Source organism: Carcharodon carcharias, chromosome 6, assembly GCF_017639515.1.
Source record: "Carcharodon carcharias isolate sCarCar2 chromosome 6, sCarCar2.pri, whole genome shotgun sequence".
In the NCBI taxonomy this organism is placed as follows: domain Eukaryota; kingdom Metazoa; phylum Chordata; class Chondrichthyes; order Lamniformes; family Lamnidae; genus Carcharodon; species Carcharodon carcharias.
Window position 1 is genome coordinate 46,590,714 of NC_054472.1, and position 18,072 is coordinate 46,608,785.

Here is an 18,072-nt window from a genome sequence, read left to right on the forward strand (position 1 = left end):
AATCAGTTATCAACTCTATGTGCTGCAGAAATAAATCGATCAAAGCTTTACAAGTCCTCACACCAACATTACATTTTATCTGCTATGAATTTTCTTACCTTCTTGACATTAACCACTTCTAGCTTAACCCGTGTGAGCTCCTGTTGCAAACTCTTTTGTTGCTCTTCATTTGATTGCTCCATGGCTGTTATTCGCTTTTCCATCTCCTGCTTCAGCTTTTTACGTCTATCTTCAGATTTCTGAGCTGCAACCAGCGCTTTCTCCAGTTCCTCAAACGCTGAAAAAACAAATAAAACTCAACACTAAGATCAAATCTGTTAACAACGTGCATTTCTTATAGTTCTGCCAACAAGACCCACATTCAAATGCATACAGAAGCTGAACAAATCAAAGTTAAGAGTAATTCAGCAAAACTTTTAACAGCCTCAAGCTACACTGCTCTTGAAACACAACAGCTTTTCAGCATCAGGATGGGGCAACAAGCATTACAATTAAAGCATGGTACTCCAGAATGCAGTACCAGGTTACAGCACCATTGAAAATTGATGAGACTCGAATTCACACAATCATTGAAGGTGCTTAAGATGTACTTGGCCAAATTAGGTTTTGTGGGGTATGGCTGAGAAAATGGACCAATGCATGTACAGGAGTAAAATATTCCAACAAAATATGCAAACCAAGTTATTAACACTTCAAAATCATACCAATTAGATTCTCCATCAGCAATTATGATTCTCACCTCGGAAACATTGCAGCGTCCTATTGCAAATTTGGTAAACTTTTCCAAAAGATAGAATATCATTGATTATGATTTCTTATTACTTTACAGGATTGTTGAAGCCTGATTCTCAACTTTGATACCTCTATCAAATTAATAATTCCAGAAACCACCTAAACAAGCAACCATTTTGAAGTTAGAGGAGGGAATCGCCGACAGCTATCTAACAATTCGAACCTGCCTTTTTACCATTATATTTAAATAAATATAAAACTTCATTCCCTACAACTGTCATTATAACATATGTTTAAGTTACATGGCATCTGATCAATGAAAATCACAGTTTGCACAGTTTTGTCCACAGAATTTCTGAAATGAGGTGTTTTGCTCTGCAACCTTGCTTTCTCCTAAACATTACAATAGATATTATATTGCCAAATAATTCACATTAAAGTTTTTAAAAAGTGATTTACAATATTTAATTCATCAAATAGTATTCATAACGAAATTGTCCTTGCAATTATTTTAAGCTTTAATTCCGCTATATTGCAATAAATTGATACACGTATGCCCCAGAAATGGCAATGAGATAAATGATCAGTTAATCTGCTTTGGTCATGTTCTTTGAAAAAGTAACATTTGCCAAAAATGGTGAAACAACTCAAGGCCCTTCTTCAAATAATGGCAAGGGATTTACATCCACTTGAACCTTCAGAACAGACAGGCTGTATCTGAGTTTAATATTTCATCTGAAAGACAGTGCCTCAAAATTCTGTAAAGCATTCAAGTATCAGTTTAAGTCATATGCTTAGGTCATGGAGTAGGTTTTCAACACACGAGCTTCTGAATCATAAGGGACATTATTGTCAACTGAGTCAAGCAGACATATTTTACAGACACTTCAGGAATGGAGGCTTAAGAAGTTGCTGGTACTTCACATTGTCATATTGAAAATTAACTCCAGCTTTACAATGATGGAAATTGCATTTGTTAAACTCAAGTGACCATGAAGTTCTTGGATTGTTTTAAATACTTAACTGCTTTGGTAACATCCTTTACAGAAGAAACCTGTTGTCCTTACCCAATCCAACCTATACGTCACTTCAGCCCCACATTAGTATGGCTGTCTCCTAGTCCCTTCTCTTAACCTGTGGAGCAAGCCACTCAATTGTATCGAAACACTCAGCAGTTTAAGGAGGGTAGTTGGTTGATGCAAGTGTAAAACTTCTGAGCTAGAACACCCACTTTCCTTTTTTCATCATTCACAGAATGTAAGCCTTGCTGGCAATGCCATGATTTGTTGCCCATACCTAACTGGCCTTGAGGCAGTGGTGGTGAGGCACCTTCTTGAACTGTTGCAGTGCATTTGGTAGGAACAAACAAAGAGCTGCTAGGAAGGAAATTCCAGTTTTCTGACAAGCGACTGTGAAAGAACGACATGATAGTTGCAAGTCAGGATGGTGTGGGGCTTGGAGGGGAACATGCAGATGATGGTGTTTCCATGGATTTATTGCCCTTGCTCATCTAGGTAGTAAAGATAGTGTTTGGAGTATGCTACAAAAGAAACCTTGACAAGTTGCTGAAGTGCATTTTGTAGATGGTACATACTGCTGCCACTCCCTCCAACACCAGCACTCACTGAATGTTTAAGGTGGATGGGGTGCCGATCAACTGGCCTGCTTTACCCTGGAAAAGGTCAAGCTTCTTGAGTGTTCTTGGAGCTGCACATATCCAAGCAAGTGGAGAGTATTCAGCACTCAGAAAGTTAAGGACAGTATTAGATTTAAAGAAGAGGTTTACAACTTTGCAAAAGATGGTAACAAGTCTGAGGACTGGGAGTCTTTTGGAATCCGACAAAGGGCCATCAAAAAGTTGATAAAAAAAGAGTAAACATGCCAGGAATATAAAAACAGATTGTAAGAGTTTTTATAAGTTAAAAAAGGAAAAGAGTAGCTAAAGTAAATGATTCTTTAGAAACAGAGGCAAGAGGAATTATAATGGGGCATCAGGCATTGAACAAATAATTTGTGTCTGTCTTCACAGTAGAAGACACAAATTTCATACCAAAAATTGATAGTAACCTAGGTGCTAAAAAGAGTGAGGAAATTAAAGTAATTAATAACAACAGGGGAAAAGTATCGGGGAAACTTAAGAGACTAAAATCCGACAATTTCCCAGGACCAAATGGTCTACACCCTAGGATTCAAAAAGAGGTGGCTATGATTTTCCAAAAGTCCTTAGTTTGGGAATAGCCCGATCAGATTGGAAGTTAGTCAATGTTACACTGCCTTTCCAGAAAGAAGGGAGAGAGAAAACAGTGAACTTCTGTTAGCCTAACATCTGAAGAAGAGTCATACGGACTTGAAACGTTAACTCTGTTTTTCTCTCCAAAGGTGCTGTTAGACCTGCTGAGTTTTTCCAGCATTTTCTGTTTTTGTTCCTGCCAGCCTAACATCAGTTGTTGGGAAAATGCTGGAATCTATTATTAAGGAAGGGTTAACAATGCACTTAGAAATGCATAGTATGGTTAAAAATAAGTCAATATGGTTTTACTAAAGGGAAATCCTGCTTGACAACTTTATTGGAGATTTTTTGAAGATCTAACTAGTAGTGTAGATAAAGGGGAACCAGTAGATTTCATATAACTGGATGCCCAAAAAGCATTTGACAAGGTGCTACACAAAAGATTAATGGCAAGGTAAAGGCTCATAGAGTTAGGGGTAATATATTAGCATGGGTACAGGATTGGTTAGCAGACAGGAAGCAGAAAGTAGGCATAAACAAACCATTTTCAAGTTGGTAGGCAGTTGGTATACACTCCACAGTGCCGCAAGAATCAGTGCTGATGCTTCAGATATTTATAATCTATATTAATAACTTAGATGAATAGACAGAGAGTAATGAATCTAAGTTTGCTGATGATACAAAGCTAGGTGTAAAAGTTAAGCTGTGGGGAGAACACAAAGGCAACGACACGGTAAATGGATTATAATGTAGGGAAGTGTGAATTTATTCACTTTAGTAATAAGAATAGAAAAGCAAAATACTTTTTAAACAGTGAGAAACTTCCAAGTGCTGATGTTCAAAGAGACTTGGGTGTGCTTGTACAAGGAGCGCAGAGAGTTAGCATGCAAGTACAACGAGCAATTCAAAAGGCAAATGACATGTTGGCCTTTATTGCAAGAGGATTGCAGTACAGAAATAAAGGAGCCCTGCTACAATTGTACAGGCTTTTGGTGAGACCAAACCTGGAGAACTGTGTGCAGTTTTAGTCTCCACATTTAAGAAAGGACATGGTTGCACTGGAGGCGGTACAGAGAAGTTTCACTAAATTGGTCCCAAGGATGTTCTCTGATAAGAAGCTGAGTAAACTGGACCTATATACTCTGGAATTTAGAAGAATTAGAAGCGATCTCATTTAAATATGTAGGATTCAAGGGGCTTGATAGGGTAGATGCTGAGAGATTGCTTCCACGGAGCAGGGAATTTAATACACAGGGCACAGTCTCAGGATGAGGGGCTGATCATTTAGAACTGCGATCAGGAAAAATATCTTCACTCAAAAGGTTGTGAATCGTTGGAATTCTCTACAGCAGAGGGTTGTGGATGCTCCATCAGTGAATACATTTAAGGTTGGGATAGACAAGTTTTTTGTGTCTCAGGGAATCGAGGGACATGGGGAGGAGGCAAAAAAGTGGAGTTGAAATCCAAAATCAGCCATGATCGTTTTGAAAAGCGGAGCAGGCTCAACTACCCATGGGGTCTACTCCTACTTCTTGCATTCATGTTCTTATTCCATCACACTCCTAATATTGTCGAGGGAAGTCAGGAGCTGAGGGAGTCACCAGAATTCTCAGTGTCTGACTTGCTCTTGTAGCCACAGTATTTATATGGCCACCAGTCCAGTTAAGTAACTGGTCAATAATGGTGGGTGACTCAGCGATGGGAATCAAAGGGAGATGGTTAGATTCTCTCCTGCTGGAGATGGTCATCGCCTGGCACTTGTGTGGTGTGAATGCTCCTTGTCACTTATCAGTTGTTATGGGCAGAAGAGACAGGCAAACTAAACTTCTTTCCTCTCAACAACTGTCCATAAGCAGAAGGCGGTTTGAATTTTTTTAAAGTATGCTGTGGCGTATTTTCCCAAACCCTCAATTTGAGAGATCCAATTTAGTCGTAACTTGCAGCAAACGTACGTTATGATCAATTCAGGAGGTTAGTTTATTCACACTCAAAACCCAGGGGAGGACTGTTCGCAATGTCTCACTCCACTACACACACACCCCCCCACACAGAAAGGGGGGTGGTGGATAGAAAAAAATTCTGTACAATTATAGATAGTAACAGTAAAAGAACCACTGATAATCATGCGAACTAATATTCATTTCTGAGTCCAGAGTCAGAGTCCAGTGAGGAGTTCTTTCATGTCGGACCTTGAGTTCAGCTGGCTGAAGACAGGAGTTGTACAGTTCTCTTTAAAGTTGGTGCTGATACCACAAAATAAAGTTAGGATAGTTCTGCACATAATAGTCGGAAATCTTCCAGCAGAGACAAGCTTCAAAGAGACAGGCTTTTATTTAGCCTGGAGTTCTGCTTTTTGGTGTTCATCAGTTGGATGTTAAACAGCAGACAAAGGATTTCTTAGAGCTCAAGGGAATATAGAAATTTCAAAATGGTCACCTGAGTCACGTGACCTTGTTTCTCCACAACGATTTCAGAATGGTTATTTATCTGGTCGCTGGAACTTTGGGACTTTGATTTCAGAACTGATAATCGCAAGCCGTTAGCTTTTGAAAGAGTTACCATCCATATTGAGGGTATTGTGTCTGGAAGCCGTTGCCTAGGCAGGCCCGCTGATTCTGCTAGAGGGACAAGCTTAACAGGATGCAAATGACATCCATTATAATGTTCTTACAATTGGGTGTGAGGTCCCAAGGTGATGAGGAGGATCCTTTTGTTCTTGTAACTTTTGTTGGCAGTTTTTAGAACAAGGGGCCAATCCTGTGCTCATGTGACTTGTAGCAGTCATTTTTTTTTGGTTCAGCAGCAAGTCCACTTTAAAAGTAGCGAAAAGAGTAAAGTTTTGATACATACAGTTTTGAATTTCAAGCCCAAGCTTGAATGTTGTCCATGTCTTGCTCCATAAGGACAAGGACAACTTCAGTATCTTATGAGTCCCCAACGATGCTAAACACTGTGCAATCATCAGTGAACATCCCCACTTCTGACCTTATAATGGAGGGAAGCTCATTCATAAATCAGCTGAAGATGGTTGAGCGCACTACCCTGAAGGACTCCTGCAGTCATGTTTCGGGCTGAGATGATTGACCTCCAACAAATGCATCCATCTTCCTTGATGTTAGATATGACTCCCAACGAGTGAAGAAATTTCCCTGACTCCTACTGACTTCAATTTTACTAGGGCTTCTTGATGCCACACTCAATCAAATGTTGCCTTGATGTCAGGGACAGTCATTCTCACCTCACTTCCGGTGTTCAGCTCTTTTGTCCACATTCGGACAAAGACTGTAAGTGAGGTCCAGAGCCCATCAACATAAACTGAGTATCGAAAGGCAAGCTGAGTCCTGCTTGAAATCAATGTCAATGACCCCTTGCATTTACTCTGCTGATGAATAAGAGTAGATCAAGGGGTTGATAATTAGTCAAATTGAATTTGCTCGGTTTTTTTAGGCAGTCGGATTGAATTTGCCCTGCTTTTTGTAGGCAGAATATACCTAGACAATTTTTCACATTGTTGGGTAAATGTCCATGTTGTCGCTTTACTGGATTGGCTTGGTGGAGTGCGCAGCAAGTTCTGGGGCAAGTCTCCAGTACTACAGCCAGGATGTTGTCAGGTCCCAACAGCCTTTGCTGCATCCAGTGCCATCATCCAATTCTCAATATGAGAATACAGATGGAGTGAATCAAACTGACTTAAAACTGGCCTCTTGTGATGCTGGGGACCTCAGGAGGAGACAAAGAAGGATCATCCGCTTGGCACTTCTGATCGAAGGTGGTTGCAAATGCTTCAGCCTTGTTTTTTTGAATTGATTACATCTGCAGGACTGCAGAACTTTCTTCTGATCAGTTGGTTGCTAAATCACTTTGCTCTGCCAACGGTATGCTGTTTCCATTGTTCAACACACATGTAGTTCTGTGTCGTAGTTTCACCAGGTTGATACCTCATTTTTAGGTATGTTGGTGCTGCTCCTGGCATGCTCTCCTGCACTCCCATTGAACCAGAGTTGATCCCTTGGTTTGATGGTATTGACAGAGTGAAGGATATGCTAAGCCATGTTACAATTACATGTTGCATGTTACTGTTACAATCAAGTGAGGAGGGGTTCAATGGCTCCGCTCTTTTGTTTCACCGCAACAGGATTTTTTTTCAATGGATGTACTTGCCGATTCTGAGTGTTTAACTGGCCATAAAAGACATGATCAGGCAGGTTTTATCATACTTAACGCAGTCTAGGTAATGTAACAAAAATGCTCTGGAGACAACAACACTGCATTGAAATAAAAACAAAAAAACTGCGGATGCTGGAAATCCAAAACAAAAAGAGAATTACCTGGAAAAACTCAGCAGGTCTGGCAGCATCGGCGGAGAAGAAAAGAGTTGACGTTTCGAGTCCTCATGACCCTTCGACAGAACTTGTGAGTCCAAGAAAGGGGTGAAATATAAGCTGGTTTAAGGTGGATGGAGGGGGAGGTTGGGGATAGAGAGAGAAGTGGAGGGGGTGGTGTGGTTGTGGAGACAAACAAGCAGTGATAGAAGCAGATCATCAAAAGATGTCACAAACAACAGAACAAAAGAACACCTACGTGTTGGTGATATTTATCTAAACGAATGTGCTAATTAAGAATGGATGGTAGGGCACTCAAGGTATAGCTCTAGTGGGGGTGGGGGGAGCATAAAAGATTTAAAAATATTTAAAAATAATGGAAATAGGTGGGAAAAGAAAAATCTATATAATTTATTGGAAAAAACAAAAGGAAGGGGGAAACAGAAAGGGGGTGGGGATGGAGGAGGGAGATCAAGACCTAAAGTTGTTGACTTCAATATTCAGTCCGGAAGGCTGTAAAGTGCCTAGTCGGAAGATGAGGTGTTGTTCCTCCAGTTTGCGTTGGGCTTCACTGGAACAATGCAGCAAGCCAAGGACAGACATGTGGGCAAGAGAGCAGGGTGGAGAGTTAAAATGGCAAGCGACAGGGAGGTTTGGGTCATTCTTGTGGACAGACTGCAGGTGTTCTGCAAAACGGTGGCCCAGTTTACGTTTGGTCTCTCCAATGTAGAGGAGACCGCATTGGGAGCAACGAATGCAGTGGACCAAGTTGGGGGAAATGCAAGTGAAATGCTGCTTCACTTGAAAGGAGTGTTTGGGTCCTTGGACGGTGAGGAGAGAGGAAGTGAAGGGGCAGGTGTTGCATCTTTTGCGTGGGCATGGGGTGGTGCCATAGGAGGGGGTTGAGGAGTAGGGGGTGATGGAGGAGTGGACCAGGGTGTCCCGGAGGGAACGATCCCTACGGAATGCCGATAGGGGGGGTGAAGGGAACATGTGTTTGGTGGTGGCATCATGCTGGAGTTGGCGGAGGATGATCCTTTGAATGCGGAGGCTGGTGGGGTGATATGTGAGGACAAGGGGGACCCTATCATGCTTCTGGGAGGAAGGAGAAGGCGTGAGGGCGGATGCGCGGGAGATGGGCCAGACACGGTTGAGGGCCCTGTCAACCACCGTGGGTGGAAAACCTCGGTTAAGGAAGAAGGAGGACATGTCAGAGGAACTGTTTTTGAAGGTAGAATCATCGCAACAGATGCGACGGAGGCGAAAGAACTGAGAGAATGGGATGGAGTCCTTACAGGAAGCGGGGTGTGAGGAGCTGTAGTCGAGGTAGCTGTGGGAGTCGGTAGGTTTGTAATGGATATTGGTGGACAGTCTATCACCAGAGATTGAGACAGAGAGGTCAAGGAAGGGAAGGGAAGTGTCAGAGATGGACCACGTGAAAATGATGGAGGGGTGAGATTGGAAGCAAAATTAATAAATTTTTCCAAGTCCCGACGAGAGCACGAAGCAGCACCGAAGTAATCATCGATGTACCGGAGAAAGAGTTGTGGAAGGGGGCTGGACTAAGACTGGAACAAGGAATGTTCCGCATACCCCATAAAGAGACAGGCATAGCTGGGGCCCATGTGGGTACCCATAGCCACACCTTTTATTTGGAGGAAGTGAGAGGAGTTGAAGGAGAAATTGTTCAGCGTGAGAACAAGTTCAGCCAGACGGAGGAAAGTAGTGGTGGATGGGGATTGTTCGGGCCTCTGTTCGAGGAAGAGGTTAAGGGCCCTCAGACCATCCTGGTGGGGGATGGAGGTGTAGAGGGATTGGACGTCCATGGTGAAGAGGAAGCGGTTGGGGCCAGGGAACTGGAAATTGTTGATGTGACGTAAGGTGTCAGAGGAATCACGGATGTAGGTGGGAAGGGACTGGACAAGGGGAGAGAGAAGGGAGTCAAGATAACGAGAGATGAGCTCTGTGGGGCAGGAGCAAGCTGACACGATCGGTCTACCGGGGCAGTTCTGTTTGTGGATTTTGGGTAGGAAATAGAAGCGGGCTGTCTGAGGTTGGGCGACTATCAGGTTGGAAGCTGTGGGAGGAAGATCCCCAGAGGAAATGAGGTCAGTGACAGTCCTGGAAACAATGGCTTGATGTTCAATGGTGGGGTCATGGTCCAGGGAGAGGTAGGAGGAAGTGTCTGCGAGTTGACGCTCAGCCTCCGCGAGGTAGAGGTCAGTGCGCCAGACGACAACAGCACCACCCTTGTCAGCGGGTTTGATGACAATGTCAGGGTTGGACCCGAGAGAATGGAGTGCAGTAAGTTCAGAGAGAGAGAGATTAGAATGGGTGAGAGGAGCAGAGAAATTGAGACTACACTGCATTGAATTCTTTTTAAGAATTCTGTCTGTGGTACCTGGACCTGTGGGTCACACGTAGGTCAGACCAGGTGAGGACAGCAGATTTCCTTCCCTAAAGGACATTAGTAAACCAGATGGGTCATCATTAGACTTTTAATTCCAGATATTTGTTGAATTCAAATTCCACCATCTGCCATGGTGGGATTCGAACCCGGGTCCCCAGAACATTTACCCTGGGTCTCTGGATTACCAGTCCAGTGACAATACCACTATGTCACCATCTGCCCAATGATTTCACATTACACATACTGGTTTGAACACAATTCTGCTCCCAATGACAACCCACACTGTCTCAGGAATACCCAGTTTTGAGCAGCTGAATTTGTTCTGAATCTATCCCATTTAGCACAGTGCTAGTGCCATACAACACGATCCTTAACGTGAATGTGGAACTTTTGTCTCCACAATGATTGTGCATTGGTCACTCCTACCAATACTGCCATGGACAGATGCAGCTGCAACAGGGAGATTGGTAAGAGTGAAGTCAAGTAGGTTTTTCCCTCATTTTGGTGCTCTCACCACCTGTCTGGCTGGACATTGAAGGTCCCCCACCCAGAGTTCACCCTGCACCCTTGCTATCCTCAGTGCTTCGTCCAAGTGTTGCTCAACACGGAGAAATACCAATTCATCAGCTGAGGGAGCACAGTTGGAGGGAATTAGCAGAATGTTTCCTTACCCATGTTTCTCCTCATGGCAAGAGACTTCATGAGATCGGGAGTCAATGTTGAGGACTCCCAGGGATATTCCTGATTTTGTATCATCGGATCGCCCACCTCTGGTGTGTCTTTCCTGCCAATGAAACAGAATATACCCAGGGATGGTGATGGACGAATCTGGCACATTGGTTGCAAGGTATGGTTCTGTGAGTATGACTATCTCAGGCTGTTGCTTGACTTGTCTGTAGGACAGCTCTCCTAATTTTTGCACAAACTCCCAGATTTTATTGAGGGCGACTTTACAGGTCGACGTTGCCTTGTGTGACCATGTAATTGCTGGTGCCTAGGTTGATGCTAGTTTTGGCTTTCCTGTAGCAGTTTGACACAACTGAGTGGCTTTCTAGGCCATTTCAGAGGACAGTCAAGGGTCAACTATATTGCTGTGAGTCCAGAATCACATGTCAGCTAGACCAGGTAAAGGCAGGAAATTTTCTTCCCCAAAGGATATGAAGTGAAGCAGATGGTTTTTAGGATAATCTGATAGTTTCACGGTCAGCTTTATGGAAACTAGCTTTTTATTCCAGATTTAATAATTAATTGAATTGCTTTTGAAGGAAAGCATTAGAATAGTAGAGTTTAGGTGCAACAGAAGTCTGGATATGTTTATCTGTGGGAACAATTAATCTCATTCCATAATCTTTAAAGTAATCTATCAGATTACTGCATAATCTTCTCAACTCTTGTTGAATAGACCTAACTTTTGAAGTCCAATTTCATAACTAACTCTCAATCCTGCTTGTTTTCGATTTGTTCTTCTATCAGTTGCAAGCCTAAAATAGCACACAGTCAAGCTCCAATTGGAAAATTAAGGTCTTGTGCAAGTTCAACGTGACCTCTTTGTATTCAATGCCATTCAAAACAAAACCAGAAATTCTGTACACATTTTTAATGGCCTTATATACCAATGCTGCTACTTCTCATGCTCCAATTTCCTGCCTTGAGAAACATTCAAATTCAAAAACAGATTTTACAATAGGATGCAGCTGTCTTTGATCTGGAATGTGACTTAACTTCAAGGTGTCAGTTACTGGAAATCTGCATTGAGGGGCTTCAGCTAAAAAAATACTGCTCACATTTGGACAATGACACAGAAGACAGTCATCTGAGTAAATATTGACCAAAGACACGCAAAGGAGAGCGTGAGGCATGATTAACCTTAGCATTAGAGTCAATCTATTCATGGAGTGATATGGAACTACATGTCTAAAATGGGCTGAATCAAAGTCAAACAAGTTCTTGCATAGTTCACCAGCATCATCAGACTACATATCAAGAGAGAATCAGAAGAACCATTTAGCAACAGATCAATCAAGTGGGCATAGAAGGTAAGATTCCTAATTAAGTCTTATTTTTTCTTCAAGATTATTCGGATATGGACAAATTAAAGAATAATTGAAGTGGTAAGCCTTTGAAGTGGCAAGCCTTTGAAGTGGCACAAAGGTTAATGTCAGAAGGCTGTTTCGGCAATAGTACCCTCATTTACATCCTTGTACATGGTCATCAACATCCTCAAGAAAAGAAGCTTATGCAGTACAGAAGATAATATGGAAAAATAGTTTTTTGAACAACATTAATTAACTCATTAAATAAGTTTTGGGGATAAAAGAGACAGGTAATTTTTTTTTAAAAATTGAATCATTTTTGAATACAAGGCGGCCATTAAATACAGATACTGATATTTGCATCTAGATCTACGCACAGTGCTTAATCACAGTATTTGACCATTCCAATGTGGTCCTGGGAAGGCCTCTCATGCATCATAAGCTTTAGATCACTCAAACATTATACCTGTAATGTATCCTGCACCCAAATCCTGCTTGGTCATGACCACAGTTTTATCATGACCAAAGTCTAAAAAGCTCATCCTTTTAAATTCATTGATTAATCATCACTGGTATTCTTCAAAATGAAAATCATAACCAAACAAAGTATATTCCAGAGTCCAGGCTTTTCTACAATAACTGGCACCTGTCCTTTCAGTCACATGGATCCAATCCGATTAATTAATTAATCTGAAATAAAAAGCTAGCCTCCGTAAAGCTGACCTGAAACTACCAGATTATCCTAAAAACCATCTGATTCACTTAATGTCTTTTAGGGAAGAAAATCTCCTGGCCTTACCCAATCTAATCTCTTCAAAGCCCTCCTTAAAATCCACCTTTCTGACCCTCCAATTTATTTTTTACTGGTTCAGTACATGGGAAAACTCTTGGGACAAATTTCTTCAGAATCACAAAGGGTCCACCTAATTCACTCAAATGTACAAAACTCTTTTGAACAAGTCCAGAGTTTACTAAAAAAAACTTCCCAACACATCATCCTTTTAATGGTTGATTCCAAGGCAGCAGTAAACACAACAGTCCCATACTATTGCCAAATGAAAGATCTGCCATTCACTACTTGGCTCTTCTACACTTTGACTAGTTGTTTAAAATAAATATATTTAATGGCATTGTTTACTTGCATCAGCTGCTGGTTAGAAAATAATTTGCTTAAACAATTAAAGCAGCTGCTTTGAAAAGTGATAAAATTCAGAAAAACATTTATAAAATCTTAGTGAATCCAACATTCGTTAGAAAGTAAAATTTATACACATCTGGAGAAAACTAATGCAAGAAATCTGAAAAATAAGAGTGCCAAAGGACACTGAGCTGAAGCAAAAATCATGCTAGAACACTTAAAACATTTTTTCAAAATCCACCAGGCGACATTTTGCTCTATGTTATTTACAACAATTGATTTCATTTGCAAGAACATTAATGATACACAATTTATACAATTAACAAGTACATTTTTTGTGTAGTTATTGGAACAGCAGTATTCTTCGTGCAAGCCTATAAAACTCAACTTCATGTTCTCACATCCAGAACTGCCATGTCATTCATGCCATAAATGGATTTGCAATCATTTCCTTAACCAGTTCAAAATAATAAGGGCAGCACCTACACAAATGTAAAAGTGAGTCAAGTATCAAATCACCAGTGCCATTCCAGCTGCTCTACATACAAACAATCTCACAATAGATGTGTAGCTATGAACACTATCAGGAGTTAATATGAAATTATTGTGTAGAATTAGAATATGAAAGTGCCAGATGTAAGATACATTCCCAGTTATATCTGCTTGTAAAGGGTAGGCAAGAAAGAGTACACTTTAGTTTTTGGTGATCCATATAAATCTTTTGAGTTATTTGTTAGTTAAAACAAGTGATTGGTCTTTGTACCTGTCAAGGTCCATTTTGCTCATCTTAGATAATCTACAATGGTTAACAACAGCATAACATGCGTAAGTACTGCGTTATGTTACTTTCACAGCACATATCAGCAGACATTTTCTTTGCAGTTAACAATGGCACATCGATGAAAGCAGCAAGCAACAATGACAAACTTCCACAAAACCACACTTAAGGGTACTTAAAGTTAAAACTATGGATCTCAGGCAATTAATTTTAATTGATTAATTTTGCCCTGCACCCCCACTACCCTCTGCCCCACCACCCACAAAATATCATACTTGAAGAAATAATGTTACAAAAAGAAACTAAAAACCCACGTGAATTTTTGTGGATCACTCTTTGTAGGACTTTAAACAGTGCTATTTTGAAAGGAATGGCTTTTGTTGTATCGATTAATAGGTTAAGACACAGTTAACAATGTATGAAGTTTATCTGTAACTCAATTAAAATAATGTCAATATTCAGCTGCAAAATTTATTTAAATATTCTCTCAAATTACACAATTTTATAAAGGCCTGCAAATGGTTCAAGAAGGCAGTTCACCACCACCTTCTCAAGGGCAACTAGGGATGGGCAATAAATGCTGGCCTAGCCAGTGAAGCCCACATCCCATGAATGAATTTTTAAAAAACTGAGCGAGCTCACATTATTATCTTTACCTGACCAACATGGGGCATGGAAAAATATCGCTTTGCTTACATATATGCACAGCACACCGCACTGTCAGAATTCAGCAGAAGCCAAAATGGCCGATATATGTTATGAGTACAGTCTATCTATACAAATCACATCTATCTACCACTGCAAGTCTGATAATATGGGGAATCAAACTGATGCTAGTTGATTGGTATTCAGTAGTTTCAATCGATATAACACATTGGATTCAGAGGTGCTGTGTTTTCTCAGTCTGTTAGACTGGGCCAGGCAGAATATTACTCCAGTGAGGCATCAATACATAAATTGCAGCAGCTCAACTAATGGGATTTAACGACAGAGAACTGGTGATTTATTGGATTCCGACAAGCAACTGCCACTAGTCAAATTTTAAAGCCAATATTTTAAGCATTTTGCGAGTTTAATAAAAACACAAGTTATTGAGATCACCCATGGTTTAGCTAGTTAAGGCAATGAGTAGCTGAGCCATACTGAACAATCCAATTCAAGACCCCTAAACTGTGCCAAAATAGGTGATCTCAGCTGGCTGGTAGTACAGGTGGAACAATTGATTTCAACACTGGCTTGGTTTTGGAAAGGAAGGGAAGAGGCAAAAATTAAATGAAAGTCAGGCAATAATCCCACCTCATGACATAACCTATTGTCACCAATTAGAAGTACAGGCTTGGTCATCAGGTGAGGGTGGAATTGGGCTGGGCTGTGATACTCAGATCAAAAGCCTGCCAACACTCATACATCAAAAAGGTCGCTTAAGCAAGGATTCAATAGCAAAATAATACCAATAGTGAGAATACTGGCAGACAAAGGCAAATCAGAAAAATAAACAAAAACTAAATAAATCAAATACATTCTCAGGTGCCTTGCCATAGCCACCAATGCTGGTGTTAATGGCATCTGCAAAGTTTCATATACAAATCCATCTTGATTTGGAATTCTGCTCTGTATGAGTGTGCATGCCAAGCTAAGACATTAAGCTGTAATTCTTCTTAGCTTGGACTTTCACTTATATAGGAAATTAACTTCTGTATGAAAGCAATAAATTTGAAGCATTTCAAAACCAGTTGCTTACAGTGAATCAGTTCCATTACCAAGGGTAATGCTATGTTATAAAACAGTCATTATTTCAATTGGAAATTTTGGTCTAGCACCTGACTGTCAAACTATTCACATACTGCATCTTTTCACTGTGAAAAAGCTAAGTTGCAATACCTAGTTGTTTTCACTAAAGGCTACAGGAGAAGGGGAGGTGAACTCACTCTCAGGTATTTCATTCCAACTTCTTGTAAAGGGCAACTGCTTTGGTGCTAAGATTGTCTAAAGGATCTAACTGCAGAGAGCATGTTCAATCATTCAGTGATGTGCAATTCTTCACCCTTTCATCTAGAAAAAATAAAAATATTTCCCTTATAGTTAATTTCTTCTCAAAAAATGCCAAACTTTAGTTTGCAACAAAATTTATGAAATAGTTGCTGAAAGTAGGCACACAAATTGTAAAAATATAATTTGATGTATAGTTCCATCTTTATTTTAAATGTGTGCTTTGCATGAAAGGAACAACTGATTTTTGTCATGATTAGCAAAGGATCATGAGCTATTGCCTGAGAAGCATAGGGTTTACTTGTTGAGCAAGTGCAAGCACTATGGAGTGTAAGAAAGAAGAGCCCTTACCCCAGTCCTGTTCATACAAGGCTTGGGAAAGGCACCATGATTCACTTATTGGCATGCGTGGATGTACAGAAATAAAATGCTGTGTTAAGATTTCTGTATAGTGAACCTTAAAACTAAAAATAGAATTCTAACAGTGCCTTCCGTTTAAGAGTAACCTATTAAAATCTGTTCTGTCAAGCAATACTTAATGCTATACGTCACCTTTGTTAAAATTATCAACTTCTAAGAATAAGAACTTAGCAACAATGCTAACTTCTCTCATATACCAAAAACAAACCAGACATTACTGCCATGTAAAGTTTGCATATGATACATAAAAACATGAATTCAGATTTCAATTTAATTGGACATGCCAACTTCCAAGGGGCCAGAATTTTATCAAATACATTTTTAAAAATTTTATTATAAAATTTATAATTTTAAACTCTCTTGACAATGGAGTATAGTTGCACCAGTGCCAGCACCAAGAGGTCATTTTTTCAGTCAGGCTGAATGTTAGCAGGCTATTCAATCACTGGGGAAAATGAAGTTCTGGCAAGCCTGATTTTGACTCCACCCGATATCCACACACACATCTTTTTCAACAACTTCACTGCATGGTAATCAGCAGTGGGAAGTCTCAGCTGTTTTTCCCCTCCATAATCTGGGCATAAAGAAGCCAATTGTCTCAACTACTCACCAGCAAAGAAAAATATTCTAATTTTAATTACCTACACTTCAACAATTTTGAAAAGAAAAAAAATGTACAGAGCATAGATGTTCAGGATGCAAAGCAAAAGAAACTGACAAAAATGATGATCTAATATGAAACATAGTGAATCACTGCTGCCAAATATTTTTACAGTCAGCAGTGAAAGAACAGCACTCGCCATTCATTAAGCTTACAGCTGCCCAGAGACTTAACGTAGGCTTTTTAAAATAATTTCATGGGGTGGGAGGGTCACTGACAAGTCCAGCATTTGTTGTCCATCCCTAATTGCCCTAGAGAAGATGGAGGTGAGCCGCCGCCTTTAATCACTGCAGCCCATCTGGTGTAAGTATACCCAGAGTGCTGCTAGGAAGTAAGTTCCTGGCATTAGGCCCAGCAACAGTGAAGGAACAGCTGTATAGTTCCAAGTAAGGATTGTGTGGCTTGAAGGAGAAATTGCAGGTGGTTGTGTACCCATGTGTCTACTGCCTTTGACTTTCTAGGTAGTGGTTGGACAGTGCTGTCAAAGGAGGTTCAGCAAGCTGCTGCAATGCAACTTGTAGATGCGGCATACTGCTGTCACTATGAATCAGTAGTGAAGGCAGTGAATGTTTAAGATGGTGGATAGAGTGCCAGTCAAGTGGGCTGCTTAGTCCTGGATGGTGTTAAGTTTCATGAGTGTTCTTGGAGCTCATCCAGGCAAGTGCTGAGCATTCCGTCATACTCCTGACTTGACGTTTCTAGATGGTGGACAGGTTTTGGGGAGTCAGGTGAGTTAATTGCTTCAGATTCGCAGCCTTAGATCTACTCTTGTAGCCATACCATTTATATAACCAACCCAGTTATGTTTCTGGTCAATGGTAAAACCCAGGATGTTGATGGTGGGGGATTCAATGGTGATAAATGCCATTGAATGTCAAAGGTAGATGGTTAGATTCTGTTTTGTTGAAGATGGTTATTGCCTGGTACCTATTTGGCATGAATGTCACCTGTCACTCATCAGCCCAAGACTGAATGTTGTCCAGGTGTGGCAGCAAATGGACACACACTGCTTCAGTATCTGAGCAGTCATGAATGATACTGAACACTGCAATCATCAGCAAACATCCCCACTTCTGATCTTATGACGGAGAGCATATCATTGATGAAGCAGCTAAAATAGGTTGGGCCTAAGGGGAGCTCTTGACATGACCTGGGGCTGAGCTGATTGGCCTCCAACAACCACAGCCAAACTCTTTTGTGCTGGATATGAATCCAAACAGTGGAGAGCTTTCAACCTTGATTTCCCATTGACTTCAATTTTTTTAGGGCTCCTTGATGCTGCGCTCAGTCAAATGTTGCTTTCATGTCAAGGTCAGTCACCTCTTGAATTCAGCTCTTTTGTCCAGTTTGGACCAAGGA

At 40.8% G+C, this 18,072-nt stretch overlaps 1 protein-coding gene across 4 annotated transcripts in view; it reads right to left on the bottom strand.

Moving 5' to 3' along the window:
• golga4 (golgin A4) overlaps positions 1–18,072 on the bottom strand; it is a 223,169-nt gene that overhangs the window by 114,431 nt on the left and 90,666 nt on the right. For all 4 annotated transcript variants that reach the window (XM_041189612.1, XM_041189611.1, XM_041189610.1 and 1 more), the window contains one exon: positions 99–277. In XM_041189612.1, coding sequence (XP_041045546.1) covers positions 99–277 — 179 coding nt within the window. The remainder of the gene's footprint in view (positions 1–98; positions 278–18,072) is intronic.